General features: G+C 35.5%; 1 protein-coding gene across 1 annotated transcript in view; it reads left to right on the top strand.

The window, feature by feature from the left end:
- The window catches only part of ADAM9 (ADAM metallopeptidase domain 9), a 92,986-nt gene extending 70,812 nt beyond the window's left edge, over window positions 1-22,174 (top strand). The window contains exons 17-22 of the mRNA XM_010838755.1: window positions 8,224-8,304; window positions 8,560-8,665; window positions 13,769-13,910; window positions 15,565-15,652; window positions 19,064-19,131; window positions 20,694-22,174. Of these exons, the coding sequence (XP_010837057.1) occupies window positions 8,224-8,304; window positions 8,560-8,665; window positions 13,769-13,910; window positions 15,565-15,652; window positions 19,064-19,131; window positions 20,694-20,793 (585 nt within the window). The 3' untranslated portion in view covers window positions 20,794-22,174. The remainder of the gene's footprint in view (window positions 1-8,223; window positions 8,305-8,559; window positions 8,666-13,768; window positions 13,911-15,564; window positions 15,653-19,063; window positions 19,132-20,693) is intronic.
- The last annotated feature ends 501 nt before the right edge of the window (window positions 22,175-22,675 follow it).

Raw genomic sequence — 22,675 nt, 5'->3', positions numbered from 1 at the left:
GAACAGAGGAGGAAAGAGCGAACACAATTGACTGATTATGGGACCATGGGACACATGAAAAAGACAGAGAGGCCCTCAGGTTACCTCAGTTTCTACCAAGTTTTCAATTCCCATTCTGTTGTTCCTCATTCTTACAAAAAGACCCTTGTGTTTTTGTGTCTGCCTTTGCCATGGGCTTCCCTTGTGGCTCAGCTGGTAAAAAATCCCCCTGCAATGTGGGAGACCTGGCTTCTGTCCCTGGGTTGGGAAGATCCCCTGGAGAAGGGAAAGGCTACCCACTCCAGTATTCTGGCCTGGAGAATTCTGTGGACTATAGCCATGGGGTGGCAAAGAGTCGGACATGACTGAGTGACTTTCACTTTGCCATGCCATTAATTCAGCTACTGAGGTTAGTATAAACAATGTTGAGGTAAAGGACTTAATAAGAAATTTCACAACATCCTGGTTGTTTTCTGAGGTTAAAGGCTAACCTACTGGGGTACATATATTTAAGGTTTTATATATAGTTTTGCCAAATTTCTTTCTATAAAAGTTTTTCCCTGTTTATTTTCTGAGCAGTTTTCAATAGTTAGTGTTTCAGTTCTCTATATTGTAATCAGGATTAGGTACAATTGTTTTTAAACTGTCATTGGTCATTTTCTTTTTATTTTGTTCTTTCTTGACTGCTAGTGACATTAAATTTTTTAGTCTCCATATATTTATTCCTTCTTTTGTGATTTGCTTGTTAATATTCTTTGCTTATTTAAAAAATTGTGTGTTTTTCTTATCAATTTTTAAAGAGCTATAACTTATGTCATATAAAACTTAATATAATACATTTAAAAAATTTATTTGCCCTATTTATTACTTGCCTCTTTTGATTTTAGTATTTTTTTCCATGTTTACTTTTTTATATAAACAAATCTATTTTTCTTTTCCTTTAAGAAAGGAAAAGTAAAGAAAGTCTGACTTTACTTTCAAATTTTAAAGACTTTTCTTAGTATAGTATCAGAATTATTTTCTAGGACATTAAAAAATTTTTAAATGCTTATCTCTTTAGTCCAGTTTGAGTGTATAGTATGAGGTTGGCATTCTTTTTTTCATCATTTTATTCATTTAGAGATGATGACTGTATGCTGACTTCTAATGTTACTTTTTTTTTTTTTAGAATGATTTGTTATTTGCCTACACCTCAAGTATAATCTCTCTTTTAATTTGAAATCTTATTTAAATTGCTTATTAAATTTTTATATATACTTGGGCTTGGTTTCTGCTTTTTCACGTCATGTCCACTGACTGGTCTGACTACTCATATGTCAGTAATTGACTTCTTTTAGTTTTTATTAGTTTTATAATGTATTTTTAATATTTGGTTATATAAATGCCCCTTCATTCTTTTTTCATAGTTTTCTTCGCTATTAATATTCATTTATTATTACAGATGAACTTGAGATCATTTTGTCAAGGTGCCAAAAAAAAAATTAAAAGTAAAAGCGCTTTGGAATTTTGGTTGGGATCAAATCAGATTTATAAATTTGTAATGGGGAAAAGTGACATCTTTACATTATTCAGTCTTCTCATAGAAGAACATGGTATGTCTCTCAATTTCTTGGGGGTTGTATTTTAAAGCTTTAGTTATAAAGCTCCTTTTCATTTTTTTGTTATTCCTAGGTATTTTATATTTTGATTGCTATTATGAATAACACAGAATTATTATGTTTTCTAATTTGTTGTTACATTTTTAATTTGTTTTTATTGGTAAGAGAAGCTATTTTGTTTATAGTTTTATTGGCTATTATTGATATTCAGAAAAATATATTCATTTGTGTATATTTACTTTGTCACCAGCCATATGCTTAGTGTTACATATTTTTATTATTGTATTAGAATTTTTTAGGTAAGCTGTTATCTGTAAATGATAGAAAGTTGATTTCTTTTCTGATACTTACAATTTGAATTTTTTTCCTGTGTAATTGCAATGGTAAAACTTGCAGGATAATTTTAAATAATAATCATGATAGTGTACTTTGTCTTCTCCCTAACTTGACTGGGAATATGTACAGTCTTTCAGGGTTATATGTGATTTTGACTGTTGACTTGGGATAGATAGTGTTTTTCATTTAATGGAGAATCCTTTTATTTATTTATTTATTTATTTATTTTATTTTTTTAAATTTAATTTTATTTTTAAACTTTACATAATTGTATTAGTTTTGCCAAATATCAAAATGAATCCGCCACAGGTATACATGTGTTCCCCATCCTGAACCCTCCTCCCTCCTCCCTCCCCATACCATCCCTCTGGGTCATCCCAGTGCACTAGCCCCAAGCATCCAGTATCGTGCATCGAACCTGGACTGGCAACTCGTTTCATACATGATATATTACATGTTTCAATCCTTTTAATTGTAATTAGTAAGAAGAAAAGAACAAATAGTTTTAAAATTTTATAAGTATTTTCCGATAGCTGTTTAAATAATCACTACATATTTTCCTTTGACTTGTTCGTGTGCTGAGTTACGTTGGTAAATTCCTTGACATTAAATTGTCTTTACAACCCTGGAGCAAACACTGGTAATGTAGATTTATTTCTCAGTCTTTGTGCTGGTGAATATACTTTTATATTTCTGAAGCTGTCCTCTTATGCTTTTTTAACTGATGAAAATTTACTCTGTGAATTTTAGTCAGTACTCTTAAATTTCACAGAAACTCAGCTAAGACTGAATTAAATCATAGCAGGAAATTTACTGATTCAAACCACAGAATCAAATACAGAGCTTTGGAACCCAGAATCTCAGATAATGTTCCTATGGTTCTTTTACTGTATCTTTCATCTTTGTTTTCCATTGTTGTCCCTGCCACCTCCCCTGTAGCCAAGCCCAGCTTTATTAAAATACAATTGATATGCAACATTATGTAAGTTTGAGCTGTACAATGTGATGATTTGATATATATTGTGAAATAATTAGCACAGTAAGGTTAGTTAACACATCTGTCACCTCGCATACATTTTTTTTTGGGTGAGAACATTTTAAGATTTACTCTTACCAACTTTCAAGAATATAATACAGTATTGCTAACTGTAATCACCATGCTGAATATTAGATCCCCAGAACTTATTCATCTTATAATTGAAAGTTTATACCTTTTGACCAACATCTCTCCATTTCTCCCATTCCCTGGCAACCACCCTTCCATTCTCTGAATTCAGTTTTTAAAAAAATTCCATATATAAGTGAGATCATATGGAATTAATTTTTCTCAGTCAGACTTATTTCTCTTAGTCTGAATGCTCTGAAGATCCATCCATATTGTTGCAAATGGCAGGACTGGTTGTTCAGGAGTGTGTTGTTTAATTTTCAGTTTTGTGAATTTTCCAGTTTTCTACTAGTTATACTACTGTGGTTGAAAAAGAAACCAGATAGGATTTTGATCTTCTTAAGCCTTGTTTGGAGAAGGCAATGGCACCCCACTCCAGGACTCTTGCCTGGCAAATCCCATGGACGGAGGAGCCTGGTGGGCTGCAGTCCATGGGGTCGCCAAGAGTCGGACACGACTGAGCGACTTCACTTTCACTTTTCACTTTCCTGCATTGGAGAAGGAAATGGCAACCCACTCCAGTGTTCTTGCCTGGAGAATCCCAGGGATGGGGGAGCCTGGTAGGCTACCATCTATGGGGTCACACAGAGTCGGACATGACTAAAGTGACTTAGCATAGCATAGCAAGCCTTGTTTTGTGGCCCAGCATATGGTTTATTACATGGAATGTTCTGTGTGTGCTTAAGAAAAATATATATTCTGCTGCTGTTGCATGAAATGTTCTGTATATATCTTTTGGTCTATTTTGGTCTATAGTGTTCTTCAGGTCTTCTGTTTCCTTATTACATTTCTGTATGCATCATCTATCCAATATTGAAACTGAAGTCCCCTATACTGTTATTGTATTGCTATTTTTCCCTTCAATTCTGTTATTATTTGCATTAAATATTAGATGCTCCAATATAGGGTGCATATATACTTGTGATAATTGACCCCTTTATCAGTATATAGTAACCTTCTTTGTCTCTTGTGATTGATTTTGTCTGAAAGTGTATTATATGTGATACAAGTGTTGCTACTCCTGTTCTCTTTTGGTTACTATTTGCATGGAATATCTTTTTCCATCTCTTTACTTTCAACTGGTGCATATCATTAAAGTTAAAGTGAATCTCTGTGGGCAACATATTGTTAGATCATTTTTCTTTTTTAATACATTCAATCACTTTGTGTCTTTTGTTTTAGAAATTTAGTTCATTTATGTTTAAAGTAACTATTGATAGGTAAAGACTTATTTAACTGTCATTTTGTTAAATGTTTGTTGCCTGTTTTGTAGTTTTTTTGTTTCTCCCTTTCTGTCTTGTGATATATTTTATTATAGTGCATGCTTTAATTCTTTTCTCTTTATCTTTTGTGCATCTACTATAAGTTTTTTTTTCCTTTTATTGGAACTTTATTAGTTTCCTTTGATGATGTCATATCTGCTTGATTTTTCCATGTAGCCTTGCATTGGTATTTGTGTATTTGAAGGGGGTAAACACCTCTTCCAGTCTTTACAGAAAGGTTTCAGCTGGTAAATACCTCTTGCCTGTTTTGTGTGTAGATGGGATTATCTCTGGAATCTTAGTCTGCCTGGTTTGGAACTGGTTTCAAATCTGTCTCTATATATGCCCTGGGACCTATGGTTGGTGAACTTTTTATTAGGAACTTGGTAGGGTATGGGTGCTAACTGGTCCCTGGGTATATTGAACTGCCCTTTTCAGGAGGTAGCCCCAAGACATGGTCCACAGTTGGGTCCTGATACAGCAGGCCTATTACCAATTGCATGGATGGGTGGAGCTCCTATCAGGTACCTAAGAAGGCTACTGTCTGTTCACTAATTGAGTCCCTGGATGGGCAGGACTGGTTTGTGGAATGTGATTGAAATGGACTGGAATGAAATCCCAGGAGCCATTTCACATTTTGCAGCCAAAACTGAAGTCTGTAGACCTGGTTCATGAGGCATGGATATGCATTTCCCCGGTGAGGTACTTGGATGTGCTGGGCTCCTTCCTGACCATGGCCTGACCAGTTCAGGATCTCATCAAGTACAGACATGACTGTCTCCTCTCTGATGTCGGTTCATACAAGGGAACTAATCCTATTGGACCAGGGTTTCACCATCATGACCTCAACACACCCTAATTACATACCTTTAGATATCACCACACATGGATTAGGGCTTCAGCATAGGTGTTTTGAGGGGAACCCAAACATTGAGTGCAGCAGACAGTCACTAGAATAGACTTTAGTTAATAGAAGTAGAAAAATATTCATTCTTGTCTCATGCCTATGTAGCTTTTGCTGTTGAGTTGTGCATTGTGTTCAGTATGCTAAAGTGTGGTTTACCTCAACATGTGTACAGTTTAGTTGTTTTTGATTTGAATATAATAGAGAAATGATTGGTCAAGGTTCTCCAGAGAAACAGAACCATTAGGTTGTGTATGTGTGTGTGTATGTTTGTGTATGTATAAGGTTTTTTTTTTTTTTTTTTTAAATAAGGCATTAGCTTATACAATTATGAAAAATAACAATCCCAAGATCTGCAGAGGGCAAGCTGGAGACTGAGAAGACCTGATGGTGTACTTCCTGTTCAAAGGCTAGCGAGTTTGAGTCCCAGAAAGAGTTATGATTCAGTCTGAGTCCAGAGGCAAGGAAAAAAAAAAGAACCAGTGTCCCAGTTAGAAGGCAGGCAGCAGGAGAAATTCTCTCTTATTTGGAGGAGGGTCAGCCTTTTAATTTTTATTCATGCCGTTAACTAATTGGACAAGACCAAGATAAGGAGGGTAACTTGCTTTACATTTGATCAACTTATGTGTTAATCGCTTCCAAAAACGTCCCACAGAAACATCTAGAATGTTTGATCAAATATCTAGGCACCCTGTGAGCCAGTCAAGTTGATGCATGAAATTAACATCACAGGTCCACATCTTGTTAGCTTGGGGTCCTTATGCATCTCCTTAAATTATACATAATCTTCAACATGATAACAGTCTTTGAGATAATCTTGAAGACAATAGCATGGTCATAATTTTGCATAACATGGTAGAACTGTGTACAACCATTGTATCTCGTGTGTAACAGAAAATGCACTAAATCCTACCTTGAGGAGATTAATTATTTGGCCACTGTGTACTTTTCTTGATATCCTGTAACTTAAATCCTGTCATGTAAAGTTAGCAATACTTAAATACTATGATATAAAGGTAATACATTGTATGTTACCTGAGGGACTAAGAGAGAGAAGAAAAAAGTATTTGATACACGTACACACAAGCATGTTTATAACAAATTGAGGGAATGGTCATGATAATTACAGTTTTCATTTCTGTAATATAGTTATAGCTGATGTTTCATTTGTTTTTATTTTTGGTGTGGCTTATGGTACCTTAGTTCCCCAAGGGGTCGAAGCCATGCTTCCTGTAGTGGAAGCACAGAGACTTTACCACTGGGCCACTAGGAAAGTCCCTATAGCTGGTATTTGTTAACTGTCTTCTTCCCTAATTCTTTATTGTCTTTGTTTTCAGCAAGGACTCAGCTGATTAGGATTTTTTGCTTGGCAGGATGCTGTAAAACCTTCATTCCTGAAGGCTCTGGACTGTTAGTAGTCCTGTCAGGATTGGGTGGTTGTAGTTTTCTACTGGTCTTTATAATGGTCATACTAAGAAACACCCTAAGGGATCTCCTATATTCCACACATACTCTTCCTTATTCCATTGTGGAGTAACAGTCCAGTTTTCCCTTGGGAATGGATCAGTCACATCAGCCCACAGTAACTCCCTTCTTTGTCTGTTCGTTCAGAGGCATGAGAAATCTGAAGTGAGTGGGTGGCAGTCTTAACTTCCAGTTCAGTGGAATCACTGATGTGTTTCCTGATGGAAGCATTCTTCCCTCTAGAATTAAGACTTCTAGATTAACTATAGAGCATAAAGTCGTGGGAGCAGGGAGCAAACATTTTGCTAGTGGGCCACTAAGAGAAATAGTGAGTGGTGCCACTCCATTTCCACACCTTGATTGCTGGACCTCTGTCTTATACAGGCAGACACATAAAAGTAATCATTACAGTCAGTTAGAACAAGTTATTGCAAGTTCAGAATGAAAATATGAATTGGAAAAAAACCTATAAAAGATGCTAGATTGCAATATTCATTTATCCTGTTTGTCTGCCAATTTCTCTCAAAATATAAAGGAACTAATTAGGGAATAGATTCCAAAGTGTGAAGTATATGAGATTGCATCAGTAGATAAAATTTCAACAAGTTTTGAAAAGTTGAAAGAGGAAAGAAAGTAGTTTGCCAGAGTAGTAGGACATACAGCTTACAGTGCAGACTGATAGAGTGTGAACAAAGAGCCTGGATCTTAGCCTGGCAGAACCCTAAACAGATTGGTGATTTGGAAACAGTGATTATAGCTGAGAGGGGTGGGGGAAAACATGATATTGAAAATGGACTTACATTTAGTTGACTGATGGAGAAGCTAGTCCTTCTGTCTGTCTGCTTCTCCTGTCCTGTCAACAAAGCAGCGAATTGCCTGTTACCCTAGGAGCAGGTTGGAGATGAGAAGATAAGATTTTTTGTATTAGTTGGTCATCCTCCTAAGAGATGTCTGTCTCCCTGTCCTAACCCTAGTACACTGTTCATCTTCATGCATATATAACTGAACTATAGATTTATTGTTACATAAAGTTGGAGGATTTTGTGAGGAAGCTGAACAGAAAGACTGAAACAGAAAAATGAGAGAAAAGATAAAAGGCTGCAAGGGTAAAGTAAAGATTTTAAAATCCAACTAATTTAAATCTCTAATTTAAAGAAAGAAAACATAAATGAATAGTTGTGGAGTTTCAGAGCCTTTTCTGTAGTAGTGGAATTATCTCTGTCTGATTTGAAAAAATCCATTTGTGAATATTTTACTTTAGATTTTTACGTGTATATTTGTAGAGAAGGATAGATTATAGTTTTGTTTTAGGCCTTTGTGTCATCTTTGTCCTTTTTGATTGTTAGTTCTGTCAGTTAGTTAATTTCATCAAATACGCAGTATGGGAATTAACTATTCCTTAAAAGTATGAAAGAGTTCATCAATGAAATCATCTACACACAGGTCTTTTTTTCCCCCTGGCTAGTTTACTAATGCGTTCAAGTTTTCTTTACTCATTACTTCTTTTTCTTTCAGATCTGTAGAAATTTCGCCTGTGTAAATGTTTCTGTTCTGAATTATGACTGTGACATTCAGCAAAAGTGTCATGGACACGGGGTAGGTATTAGTCTCTTTTGGTTTGTTCACGAAAGTAGTGCTTGAATAATGAGAGTTCTCCGTGAGGTTGCTCAGTGAGATTTCTTAAGGTTTTTAGATATTGGGGAATTTAGACACCTGATAAATTCTTCATTCTTAAGAAGAATGTCTATGGATTTGCATGAATTTAGTCTTTTCTCTTAGTTCCTATCCTTGAGTTCATGATTTAGAACGTCATTCACAATTAACGAAAGTGGTATTTTGATTTCTTTGAAGGTATGTAATAGCAATAAAAATTGTCACTGTGACAATGGCTGGGCTCCCCCCAACTGTGAGACTAAAGGATACGGAGGAAGTGTGGACAGTGGACCTACATACAACGGCAAGTAGTATAGAGGAAAATGAGTGTGATCTCTCTGTGGTCTATGTCAGAAATTGGGCATCCTTGTACCTTCCCCTCACTTCCCACATCAGTTAATCTGTTTGTGTCTTTATATTTAAAGTGGGTTTCTCATAGGCAGCATTTAGCTGGGTCTTGGCTTTTTTTTTTTTAACTCGGCCAGTTTCTGCCTTTTAATTGAGTTGTTTTGGCCAATTATATTTTGTTTGATTATTGATATGCTTGGGTTTAAATCTAACATAATGATATTTTTCTATTACAGTCTCCCTTCATATGATATTGTGCCATTTCAGGATGCTTCCATTTCTCTCCTCCTGGCTTTTGTATTGAATTATCATACTATATATGTTTTAAACCTATAATACATTGTTATCACTTTTGCTTTAAACAGTTGATTATTTTTAAAAGAAATTTAGATACTAGAAAAGGTCTTTATATTTACCCACATAGTTACCATTTTTGATGCTCTTCTTTTTTGTGTAAAGTCAGATTCCCATGTGATATCATTCAGTTTCTGCTTGAAGGACTTCTTTTCACATTTCTTCCAGTGAAAAATTTACTTTTAGCTTTCTTATATCTGAAAAGGTCTTCATTTTGCCTTCCTTCTTGAATAATAACTAGGTATAGAATTCTAAGGTGACAGTTTATACCCTTTTTACTTCTTAAAAGATGTTCCTACATTGTCTTCTGACTTGCATTGTTTTTCCTGAGAAATCTGTCATCTTTTTTTTTGTCTTCTGTTTGTAGTGTGTGTTTTTTTACCCTCTGGTTGCTAATAAGATTTTATTTCTAATTTTTAGTGTTTGATTATGGTGTGCTTGGGGTTTCTTAAACTCTCTGGATTTGTGCTTTTTTCTTTAAATTTGAGAAAAGTGTGGTCATTATTTCTTCAAATATTTTTTCTTTTTTTTCTCCATCCCTCAGGGACTCCAATTATATGTATATTTGGCTACTTGGAATTCTTTCACTTCTCAGTGTTTTCAGTCAGTTCAGTCGCTCAGTCATGTCCAGCTCTTTGTGACCCCATGAATGGTAGCACGCCAGGCCTCCCTGTCCATCACCAACTCCCTGAGTTCACTCAGACTCACATCCATCGAGTCGGTGATGCCATCCAGCCATCTCATCCTCTGTCGTCCCCTTCTCCTCCTGCCCCCAATCCCTCCCAGCATCAGAGTCTTTTCCAATGAGTCAACTCTTCGCATGAGGTGGCCAAAGTACTGGAGTTTCAGCTTTAGCATCATTCCTTCCAAAGAAATCCCAGGGCTGATCTCCTTCAGAATGGACTGGTTGGATCTCCTTGCAGTCCAAGGGACTCTCAAGAGTCTTCTCCAACACCACAGTTCAAAAGCATCAATTCTTCGGCGCTCAGCTTTCTTCACGGTCCAACTCTCACATCCATACATGACCACAGGAAAAACCATAGCCTTGACTAGACGGACCTTTGTTGGCACTTGATTTAAAAAAAAAAAATTTTATTCTTTATGTTTAATTTTGGATAGTTTCTATTATTATTCTTCAAGTTTACTCTTCTGTGATGTCTGATCTGCTATTAAGTCCATCCAGTGTATTCTTTATCTTTGATATTGAAGTTTTTATCTCTGTAAGTTCTATTTCTCCCTCCCCTTCTTTGCCTTACTCTTTTTTTCTTTCCCTTTCTTTTCCTTCCTTTTTTCTTTTCTCCCTCGCCCTCCCTTCCTCCCTTTCTTTCTTCTTTTCTTCCTTTTTGTCTCTATGTAGCATGTTCAATCTTTACGCTAGCTTCTTGAACATGTAGAATACAGTTATAGTAATATCTAATGTCTTTGTCTACTAATTCTGTCACCTGTATCATTTATTAGTTTTTATGAATTAATCTCCTCATTTGGGTCATATTTTTTCTGCTTCTTTGCATGCCTTGTAACTTTTTTACTGAATTCCAGAAACTGTGAATTTTGCCTGTTGGATATTAGGTATTTTTGGATTTCTGCTGATGAGCTTTGGATGTAAGCTTAAGTGGGCTTAAGTTACCTGGATGTAATATGGTCCTTTAGAACCTTTTTTAAAGCTCTTTTGGGGGGGACCTGAGCAGCATTTAGCCTCAGATTGATTTTACCCCATTACTGAGGCAAACCCTTTCTGTTTATTCTATTCAATGCTGTTAACTATGGAGTTTTCCACTAAAAGTGGTAGGAACAGGCATTCTTTCTAGTCCTGTGTGAGTTGTGTGTGGGCTTTGTTCCCACTAATCCTTTCAGGTGATTCTTTCTCTGGCTTCAGGTGATTTCCTTACATGCATACATTGATCAGTTCTCAACTGAGTATCTGAGGGGAACCCTCTGCAGATCTTTCAAGTTTTGTCTGTGCAGCTTTCTCCCTTCTGGTACTTTGCCTGTGAACTCTAGTTATCTTGACTTCTTCCTCAACCAGAATCCTTTCTTCACCTCAAGGAAACCACTGGAGTTCGCTTAGGTTCCCACACCCCTCATCACAATCTGTTAACTTTCCCTAGGCAGCAAACTGGGGCAATTGTAGAGCTCACCTTGTAAAGCTCTAAGGGATCACTGCTCTTCATTGCCATATGTCCAGTGTTGTGAAAACCATTGCTTTAAGTATTTTGCCTGGTTTTCTGGTTGCTATAGCTAGCAGGATAAATCTGGCCCGTGTTACCCCATTTTGGCTAGAAGTGAAAGTCAGAACTATACATTTTAATTCATTGATGGATTGTGTCATAACTTGACTTAGCTGTTATCTAATTATTTGACATTCAGGTTGTCTCTAAGTTCTTGATATGCACTGATGACATTGTAGTGTACATCTTAATACACATTTTTCCCAACTGAAGCATAAATTGCCATAATGAGATTATTAGATTGAAGGGTATAATCCTTTTTATGGTTCTTGATAAAAATTCCAAATGAGCTTGTGTAATGCCACTGACAGTATGAAGGTGCCAATTTTAATATAACCTGGCCAGTGTTGCTTTAAATTTTGTCTTTTTCTTATTAGGTATAAAATGATATATCAAATTGGCTTTAAGTTTTCATATTTTTATTTTTAATTGTGTTGAGTATTTTATGTAGTTTCATATAACTTTTAAAACAAAGTTTTGGTACTTCTACAAATTTAAAATTAGGATTATTTTATAGTTTACCACTTAACGTTCATACTTACTATACTCTTTCACTAAAGAACGTGAAGCAGACAAAATTAATGTTAACTAATGAATTTTTAAAATTATAAGACTTAAAATCCATAAGCCACAAAAAATAAGATTGATAAATTTAGCTACCTTGGAATAATAAAATTATGCATGAAGAAAAGCATTGTACCATAAGACAAATGACAAAATGGGAAAAATATTGCCAATTTATCATAGACAAAACTTTTCTCCCTAATAGATAAATGACTTTTAGAAACTGAGAAGAAAAAGAAATACAGTATAAATCATGGTACAAAAAGAGAAATCCAAATTAAAATCATATAAGTTTTCACCTGCCAGTTTGGCAAAAATGCAGTAGTTTGACTCTATGGGTGAGGTTGTGAGGAATTCTTGTGCATTGCTGGCTAGCATGCTAACTTTTTAAGAAAATTTATTTTATTGAAATATAGTTGATTTACAATGTTGTGTTAATTTCTGCTATACAACAAAGTGTTTCACTTATACATATATAAATACATGCATTCTTTTTATGTTCTTTTCCATTGTAATTTATCACAGGATATTGAATATAGTTTCCTGTGTTATAGTTCAGTTCAGTCGCTCAGTTGTGTCCGACTTGTTGTAACCCCATGGTCTGCAGCATGCCAGGCTTCCCTGTCCATCACCAGCTCCTGGAGCTTGCTCAAACTCATGTCTATTGAGTTGGTGATGCCACCAAACCATCTTATTCTCTGTCGTCCCCTTCTCCTCCTGCCTCAGTCTTTCCCAGCGTCAGGGTCTTTTCTAATTAGTCAGCTCTTTGCATCAGGTGGCCAAAGTATTGGTGTTATATAGAAGGACCTTGTTTATTCAGTGTATATATAATAGCTTGCATCTGCTAATCCCAAACTCCCAATCCATTCCTCCCCCTCCTCCTATCCCTCTTGGCAACCAGAAGTCTGTTCTTTGTGTCTGTGAGTGAGTCTCTTTCTGTTTTGTAGATAAGTTCATTTCTGTTATATTTTAGTTTCCACATATAAGTGATACCATATGGTATTTGACTTTCTCTTTCTGACTTACTTCACTTAGTGTGATAATCTCTAGGTCCACCCAGGTTGCTGCAAATGGCATTATTTCATTCTGTTTTATAGCTAAGTTGTATTCCATGGTTTTTAAGTACACATCTTACTTATCCATTCATCTGTCAGTGAACGTTTAGGTTGTTTCCATGTCTTGGCTGTTGTGAATAAAGCTGTTAAGAATATAGGGGTGCAGGTACCTTTTTGAATTATAGTTTTGTTTGGATATATGGTGTGCTAACTTGTAACTACCACTGTGGTAGACAAGTTGATAACGCCTTTAAAAAACAACAAGTGCATTTACCCTCTGATACGTCAGTTCTACTTTTGGGAATTTATTCTATAGGTACATCTATGTGATATGACATGTATACAAGGCTATTCATTGTAATATGTTTTTGTAATAGCAAAGATTGGAAAAATGAAAGTATTAGTGGGTACTCACTGACTGAATAAACTATAGGGCATCCTTGCAATGGAGTTTTGTATAGCTATACAGAAAAAGAGGTGGTGCTCTGTGTATGGTTTGGGAAGATATGTAGTATGGCTAAGTGAAAAAATAACACGTGGAATGGCATTTATGTCATGCTACCTTTTGTGTAAGAAAGGTTCGCAATAAAACATATTTTGTTCTTGCTTATCTTTGCATGAAGAAACACTGTAATATTATAGAAGAAATTAATAAAAGTGGTTACCTTTAGGAAGGCAGAAATGAAGTAGGTAAGCAGGAGGAGTCAATAAAACTTCTCAGTATTTTTCAGTTGAAAATCAGTGTGACTTTTGAACAATGTGAAAATGAATGTAAAATATATCATCATCTAGTATATTTTAGTTAATACAAGTTAACTTCTAATTTAATTATCATTAATATAAACTCCTTCTCTCTAGAAAACAATGCTGCCTTGAGGGACGGACTCCTGGTATTCTTCTTCCTAATTCTTCCTCTTACTGTATTGGCTGTTTTTGTCTTCATTAAGAGAGACCAGCTACGGAAAAGCTGCTGCAGAAGGAAGAGATCACAGACAAATGAGTACTTAGATTATTTTTCTTTTAAATTCTTACTAAGTAATTTAATTATGTATGATGATAATCATATCATAGAAGATAGTTTAAAACTAGCATTCTAGTTTATCTCTGTATTCCTTGGCATGATGAGCAGGAATTAAAGGGTAAGTGGTGACTCAGCCACCTCTTATAATGGTGAGGGAAAAGGCTTATGATGACACCAACCTGTATACTACTGAAAATGGCCCCTAGGCTTCATTTTACTTGACTTTGATTTCTGGTAGTGGGGTAAGTAGAATTTGGGACTGCAACTTCTGATTTGCATGCCATTAAAATTTTTCCTTCCTGTCTATTTCCAGTATCAGTTCTCCTAGAAGCATTCTTCAAGTCTGTTTTGAAAACAGATTTTATGTATCATCAGCTTTTAAGAAATAATCTTTGATGGAAGAAAGGGTTGTCATAATTCAGACACCTGACATTTCTAGTCTACATGTTGGACTCTTGTACTGCTGTCTCTCACCAATCATTTCTAATACGTTGGATTGGAATGTAGCATGTGTTAGCGTGGACCTTGTAGTCAGACCTAGGTGCAAGTTCTAGCAAAGCTATCATTTGCTAGAATTATGAACAGAAATAGTAAGTATCTAAGCCTTGGTTTACATCCTCTACAATGAGAATAATAATATTACCTATCTCTGGAGGGCTTCATGTGAAGATTAAATAAGGAAATATTAACAAATAAAACCCATAGCACAATGCAGTTATTTAATAGCTAGTTTTTATTATTGTAATGTTTCCAAAATGTTCATATCTTGCCTGGAATGCTCACTTTTACTTCATTGCCCTATTTCTCACTTACCTCACTTAAAAACTGCATAATATTTTCCTAGAGAATCCTCATGTTAACTTTATTTTTTTAATGTGTTCTAAAACAGATATAGATTTCTTTTTGTTTTTAAAATATAGTTTATTGAGACATAAGCCTCTACCCCCCTTTTTTTTTAGCACACTGAGTGGTTTGGCAGGATCTTGATTCTCTAAGCAGGGATTGAACCTGGGCCCCTGGCAATGAACGCACCAAGTCCTAACCACTGGATTGCCAGGGACTTCCCCAGATTTATCTTTCTATCCTTTCTTTCTCTTAACTTTCTTTCACACTTCACACTGACCAATCCATGTAGATAATTCCCCAGTCTGCATCTCTGAAATTTTAGTTTCATAGCAATAGCTGTCTCCTGTACATAGCTTACTTACTATCCTTTTGGCAATGTCTAACTCTTATGTGACATCTTTCCAGCCAGCTTGTTTTGCTTCTCTTGGACTTCCTAATATTCAGAGTGACTACTTTAGACCTAAGAATATTATTTTACTAGTCTCTGATTTCAGGAAGACTTGAGGAGTTTGAGAACACTGGCCTGATTGTCTAAATTATTTCTTAGTATTTCAGTTTATTTAATTGTAAAATGAGATTAATAAAACTTTCTAGTACTCTAAGGATTAAAACTGGATGAGAACTGTTAAAAATGCCATACGAATTTTAGCTGTCATCATGATCTTATCCACCACCACTACCAGTATCATTCTTCTGTATTTGGGAAAACACAAGTCTGTATATTAATGCTATGTCATGTAGAAATGTCTTAATCTTAATTTAGCTCAAAAGTATTTGTCTCTTTCAGATCAGGTGGCAAAAATCAAGCAAAAGATTCTAGACAGCCAGTGAGTGTTCCTAGACCTGTTTCTTCAGTGATTCCTCCCAGAAACGTTGTAAGTTTAAATGAAAAATTCTTTTCCTCTATTATATTATGGTACCACACTTTTAGGGCTTCCCTGGTAGCTCAGCTGGTAAAAAATCTGCCTGCAATGCGGGAGACATGGGTTTAATCCCTGGGTTGGGAAGATCCCTTGAGGAGGGCATGGCAACCCACTCCAGTATTCTTGCCTGGAGAATCTCCATGGATAGAGAAGCCTGGCCGGCTACATTCCATGGGGTTGCAGAGTCGGACATGACTGAGCAACTGAGTGCAGCACATCACATTTTTAAAGCTTAAAAAATTGTTACATAATATCCCAGGCGGTGCAGTGGTAAAGAATCTGCCTGCCAGTGCAGGAGACACAGCAGAGTTGGGTTTGATCCCTGGGTCAGGAAGATCTCCTGGAGTAGGAGGTGGCAGCCCACTCAGTATTCTTGCCTGGAGAGCCTGGAGGGTTACAGTCCGTGGGATTGCAAGGAGTTGGACACAACTGAGTGACTGAGCATGCACACATAGGAGTAAACATAGATATTTTCCAAAGAATTTAGGAGTGTGGTCTGCAGATGGCCGCTGGGTTAGTTAATGGAATAGCACTAGGGTCCCTGGCTTAGAGGAGATGGGAGGAAAACTAGACATTGAGAATGTCTTGCCTTGAAACCAAGCCTAGAAAATGACCTGGGTTTTATGCTGTCACTCTTTTTTCCTATGTCTGCTATCTTTCTGTTTTCAATACCTGGCTTCCCCAGGGCATCTAACTAAAGATCTGGGGCTGAGCTCCTGGAATCTTGTCTAGTTGTCTCAGCAATGGGACCAGCAATCACTGTCCTTTGGAGTGTATTAGGGAGTACTGGGATAATAATATACTTTTTCTAACATGCATATATCCCTAAGAAATAACAAAATATTGCTTTATCTGCTTTTAAACGTTGTATAATGTTGTGTTTGCTGTCTTACATATGTATCTGCATCATGCTTTTCCCCCTTAACATTGCTTTGTGGTTTATCTCTATTAGTAGATGTAGCTCTAATGCATTCATTTTCACTGTTGATATTATATTACATAAACTCCACACAGTTTAAAAATCCATTTTTCTTTTACCAGTTTCCAATTGTTCATTGTTACAAATAAAGCTGAGATGAGCATTCTGTATGTTACTCATGCATATGTGTGAGTTCTAGGGTGGTACTTGTATAGTGGTTGCTATCCACATGTGGCTATTTAAATTTTATGTTATATTAAATAAAATTAAGAATTGTATTCCTCACTGACATTTTAGATGCTCAATAGATCACCTGTGGCCACTGTTGTAGGGGCACCATAGGCATAGAATGTTTCCATCATTACAGAAAATTCTATTAGAGAATCTCTATATTCTGTTAGAGAATTTGGTACATCTGATATAGGGATATACCAAAGTTAAATTGCTGGGTTGAAAGATATTTGAATATTTACTTGAAAATGTCAAATTGTTTTCCAAAAGGATTATACCATTGGGTGATTGCATTGTCAGTGGTGTATGAGCATTCCTGTCAAAGTAAATTTTGGCAGCATTTGGAACTGTCAAACTTTTAAAGTCTTTCCAATTACAAGGAGGTTAAATGATTAGATATCCTTCTAAAATGGAAGGATATGTATGGAATCTCCCTGTTCTTCTCCCTTTCCTTTTATAAAAAAGAAACAAATTGTTATGCCCTTTTCCCTTAACCATAAGTCTTGGGGATTTTTCCATATTTCTGCATATATAGGATGATCACACAGTCCCTACATATACAAGTTAGAAATTATGTAGTATATAATTTTTTGTCTTTGACATTTTTTTCCCCTTTTCTATTGTGGTAAAATATACATGTGATAAAAGTTGCCATTTTGACCATTTTTAAATATACAATTCAGTGGCATTAATTACATACACAGTGTTGTGTAATCATCACTGCTATTTCTGAAACTTTTTCTTTACCCCAGACAGAAACTCTGAACCCGTGAAGCAGTAATTCCCCATGCCCGATGACCCTGCTGTTCTACTTTTTAAAAATTGAGATTAAATAGACATATCACAGGCTTCCTTTGTGGCTCAGCTGATAAAGAATCTGCCTGCAATGCAGGAGACCTGGGTTTGATCCTTGGGTTGGGAACATCCCCTGGAGAAGGGAAAGGCTGCTGCTGCTGCTGCTAAGTTGCTTCAGTCGTGTCCGACTCTGTGCGATCCCTACCCACTCTAGTATTCTGGCCTGGAGAATTCCATGGACTGTATAGTCCAGGGGGTTGCAAAGGGTTGAACACAACTGAGTGCCTTTCACTTTCACTTTCAGACATATCACGTTATATAAGTTTCAGGTGTACAACGTGGTTCAATATTTGTACACAGTATGAAATGAGCACCACAGTAAGTTACACATTTTTTTCCCCTTGTGATGAGAACTTTTAAGGTTTACACGCTTAGCAGTTTTCAAATATGCAATGAAGTATTATTACCTGTAGTCACCATGGTGTACCTTACATCCCTATGACTTATTTTATAACTGGAAATTATTATCTTTAACCACCTTCATCTGTTTTTACCCATTTCCCTCTCTGCCCTCTGTCGTCCCAATCTATTCTCTGTATCTAAGCATTTGGGTTTTTTTGTTTATTTTTAGAGTCCACATATAAGTGAGATCATACAATATTTGTCCTTCTCTGTCTGACTCATTTCACTTAGCTTGAATGCCTGTAGTCCATCCATGTTGTCACAAATGGCAAGATGGCGTTTTGTTTGGTGGTTGAATAATATTCGTGCATATGTACATGTGTTTGCCGCAGATGGACCCTTAGACTCTTCCATATATTGGCTATCATAATTAATGCTGCAATGAACATGGGGTGCAGATAATTATACAAGTCAGTGTTCCATTTTCTTTGGGTAAATACTCAGAAGTAGAATTACTGGATCATATGGTAGTCATGTTTTTAATATTTTGAGGAACCTCCATACTGTTTTCTATGGTAGCTGTACCAATTTATATTCACATCAACAGTGCACAAAAGTTCCCTGTTTTCCACATCGAAATCAAGGGTATTTGAAAATTAATGGTATTTACAGTACTAGTTAGGTACTGTGTACGTTTGGCAATACATTTTTGGAAGGTTTTATTTAAAATATATTGACCTAGGAAATATTAATATGTTACCTTTTAACTAATGGAGTTGATCAGGGCCAAGATAATACTTTGTTATTATTGAATTTAAAAACTATAGCTTAAAAGGATTAAATATTCCACACTCAGTAGCAAAGATATGTTGAATACGCAAAATATTTTAAATGTTAAGATTATAATTCATCTATTCATTGATTTTTAAATAGATTATTTTTATGTGGAAAATAACCTATATAGAAAATATATTGATGAGTGCATTGTGGTAATAACTTTTTTTTTTTCTTTTTAGCCTATACAAACAAACAGATTTCCAGTACCAACTTACGGAGCCAGGCAGCCTCAGCAGTACCCATCAAGGTCTGAAGTGAATTCACTTAGATTACTTGACCAGGATAGAACCCAGGGTTAATGTTTCAATAGTTCCCTTGTATTTTAATGTAATTTAAGACATGGTATTTATTGCCAACAGTATAGATAAAGCACAGTTTGCAGAAAAGTTTTTAAGAGGTTTTATTTAAGTTTTGTCATATTAATGAAGTGTCAGAATGAAATTTTAAAGAGGCCCCAACAAGACACTGAACAGCTGCTGTAGCCTCTGGTATCCATAAGATTCAGAAGCAAGGACCTTTATAATAACCAGCAATGGCGAATCACATAGGTTTGACTAGACCTCCCATTAGGAACAGCTAGAAAAGCTAGACAATATAAGAAAATATGAAGGCATCAGAAAACTACTAAAGAAATGAAGGATTATTTTTTAAGGTCCAGGAGAGGAAGGTATTCCTGAGATGACCTCAGCTGTGGGGACCATTTTTCGGTCCTAGATTGTGTCTACCTATTCTGCATGGGCGAGGATAGAAAGCTGAGGAGAGCTTTCAACAAACTAGGGCTGAGAGGACAAAAACTGGAGCCCTGCCAGGGAGATGGTACCCTAGCAAATATCCCAGGCTTTGTGTTGGGACCCAGGGGCAAGGGTGAATCAGACCCTCGACTTATTTCCTACAGGTTTGGTTGTTTTCTTTCACTGTTTGCCTCCAATTTAAAATAGCTTAATTGGTAAAGAATCCTGCAGTGCAGGAGACGCTGGTTTGATTCCTGGGTCATGAAGATCCACTGGAGAAGGGATGGGCTACCCATTCCAGTATTCTTGGCCTTCCCTGGTGGCTCAGCTGGTAAAGAATCAGCCTGCAATGCAGGAGACCTGGGTTCGATCCCTGGGTTGGGAAGATCCCCTGGAGAAGAGAAAGGCTACCCACTCCAGGATTCTGGCCTGGAGAATTCCATGGACTCTATAGTCCATGGGTTGCAAAGAGTTGGATATGACTGAGCAACTTTCACTTTCACTATCTCAATTTACAAAGCTAGACATACAAGAAAAGAAAATGTGACTAAAACCAAGAAAATGTACTCAGAGGGTATCCAGTTAATAGAGTTTATTAGGTACAGACTTTAAAGTAGCTATGATGATCATATCACAGAATTAATAGTTAAGTTTGAGAATTTCACACAGAACTAGATGTACTGAACTTAAAAACCTAAAAAAAAGAATCAAATGGAAATTCTAGAACTGAAAAGCACAAGAAAAATGAAGGACTCAATGTATGGGCTTAGCATCAACAAGAAAGGAGAAGATTTTATTATAAACATTGCATAAAATACTTCTTACCCCTCCCTACCCCCGCAAAAGTCCTTCAAATTATGATTGAATTGCACACTGAGTGGTGTCCTCCGGTATAATCTTTATTATGCAATAAGAATGCACTGAAATCCAAGTGAACATCAGGAGAAGAATATATAAATTGTGAAACAGATGCTCACCAGGCAAAATTCAGTGATGGTTTTAAGAATGGCGTTATGAATGTAGCTTTATTTCATTCAGTTGAGACATATGATTAACTGTCTTTTTTACCTCTTCACAGGCCACCTCCACCACAGCCCAAAGAATCATTTCAGGGAAATTTAGTTCCAGCTCGTCCTGCTCCTCCGCCTCCACCTCCTTTATATAGTTCCCTCACTTGATTTTTTTTTTTAGCCTTTCATTTTGCAGACATCTTCAGGGAACTGAGCTAATACTTTTTTTTTTCCTGATATTTTCTTGAAAAGCCTTTCTTCCTGCTGCAATTATGAATGAAAACAAAATACCACAAAACAGACTTTATTAATACAGAAAAACAGAACTTGAGTAGTGGGAAATGAGAAATAGAAGAAATGCAGTAAAGCCAGGGAATTCAGAATAACATTTTCATTTCCATTACTGAATACATTTTATTCAGTCATCTGTGAGGTTAATGTACCTGACATGAATTATGTTATTTTGAACATGTTATTATAATGATTCTCAAATTAACTGTATTGTTTCAAGTTTTGTCATTATGTGCTTAAATGTAACTCTGAATTTTGACCTTAGTTATCATTAGTGTAGTTTCTTGTTGAACATGTAATAATCTAATACCTGTGAAAACTAATTAGCTGCCAATTAATATTTAATATTTTTAATCTTGCACAGACTAATAATCATCATACATTAGAATTTTGTGTATCTCATTCATTACATGAATAAAGGAATACTCTATTCAGAAGAATGCACAAAATACACAATTAAGATATCATAATACTATTTAAAAAGTGCAAAAACACACTAAAAGTGTGTATGTGTATACATACACACAGTTGTTATCTTCCATTTTTATGAACATTCTATGGATAAATGCTTCTATGGATTCTATGGACAATGGATTCCATGGATCTATCTATGGATAATGAATATTAGCCAAGTTAATTTAAAAATAGAATTTCTATTGTGAATCATGTTAAAACACAGCATCCTTTTACAGTAGCATCATTTTAAATAAATTATAAACTTTAAGGTACGAAGTATTTAATAGAACTAATCAGATATGCTGTTGATTCATAGCTGTAATAAAAAGCAGGAGCAATTATAATATCTTCAATCAATTGAGCTATCATAAAACCACTTGAGAATCTCATGAGCACTTTAAGTCCAAAATCTGAAACTTCAAAGATTGCTATTAATATACTTTTGAATGTTTACATTTACTAAGGTGTGCTTGATAATGTCTCTGTTGATTCTAATATTTTTCAAGAAATTAGGCTGGAGAAATAAAGAAAAAGTGTTTTTAGATAAGTGCAAGAAAACTAGTGGTATCTGCGAGTTGTTGTCTCAGCTGTGATAAAAAGTGAATTTTTACTATGGAAGAAATGGTATGAATGATGAAAATTTAAGCACCTAAAATTTTTTCACAATCTTTCATAATAAAGTTTATTAATAAGTTTATTAACTGAATTTCTTTAGTTTTTTAAAAAATTTTTGGTTTGTGTATATATATATATATACATACAAACATAAGATTTACAATAAATAAAATACTTGAAATTCTGATTTGTGTTGTCCATTAACTTCTTAAATACTCAGCTATTTATAACCTTATTAATTAAAACATACTAGTTTTAGATAAAACTACTAGTCAAATGTTTATAGATACTATCTCACTAATTTTCAAGACTTCTTGCAAATTGTGAACAAAGGCTTTTGGTTTGAAAAAGCCTTGAAAAACAGATTGGTTTTGAAGAAGACACATATCTTAGTCCTCTGAAGATGGTACTTTATGTTAACAATCAGATATATAATAAAAATTGTAAACAATCCCAAATAGTCTTCAATTTAATCTCTGAATGAATTAATATACAACTAAAATGTTTTGTGTTTGTCACTGATATAGTTCCACAAATTTTGCAATTGTAGCTCATATCACTGAAATTTTACAGTTAGTAAATATTAACACTGCAACTTAAAACTTTCTCAGGATTAAGTAATTCCTTGGATCTTTGAATGTTTAGGATTGTGTTTTTTTTTCTGGCTGCACCACAGGTCAGGTAGAAT

Source organism: Bison bison, unplaced genomic scaffold (assembly GCF_000754665.1).
Source record: "Bison bison bison isolate TAMUID 2011002044 unplaced genomic scaffold, Bison_UMD1.0 scf7180017864105, whole genome shotgun sequence".
In the NCBI taxonomy this organism is placed as follows: domain Eukaryota; kingdom Metazoa; phylum Chordata; class Mammalia; order Artiodactyla; family Bovidae; genus Bison; species Bison bison.
The sequence above is the reverse complement of the archived record's forward strand: the minus strand, read 5'-3'. Positions and strand labels throughout refer to the sequence as shown.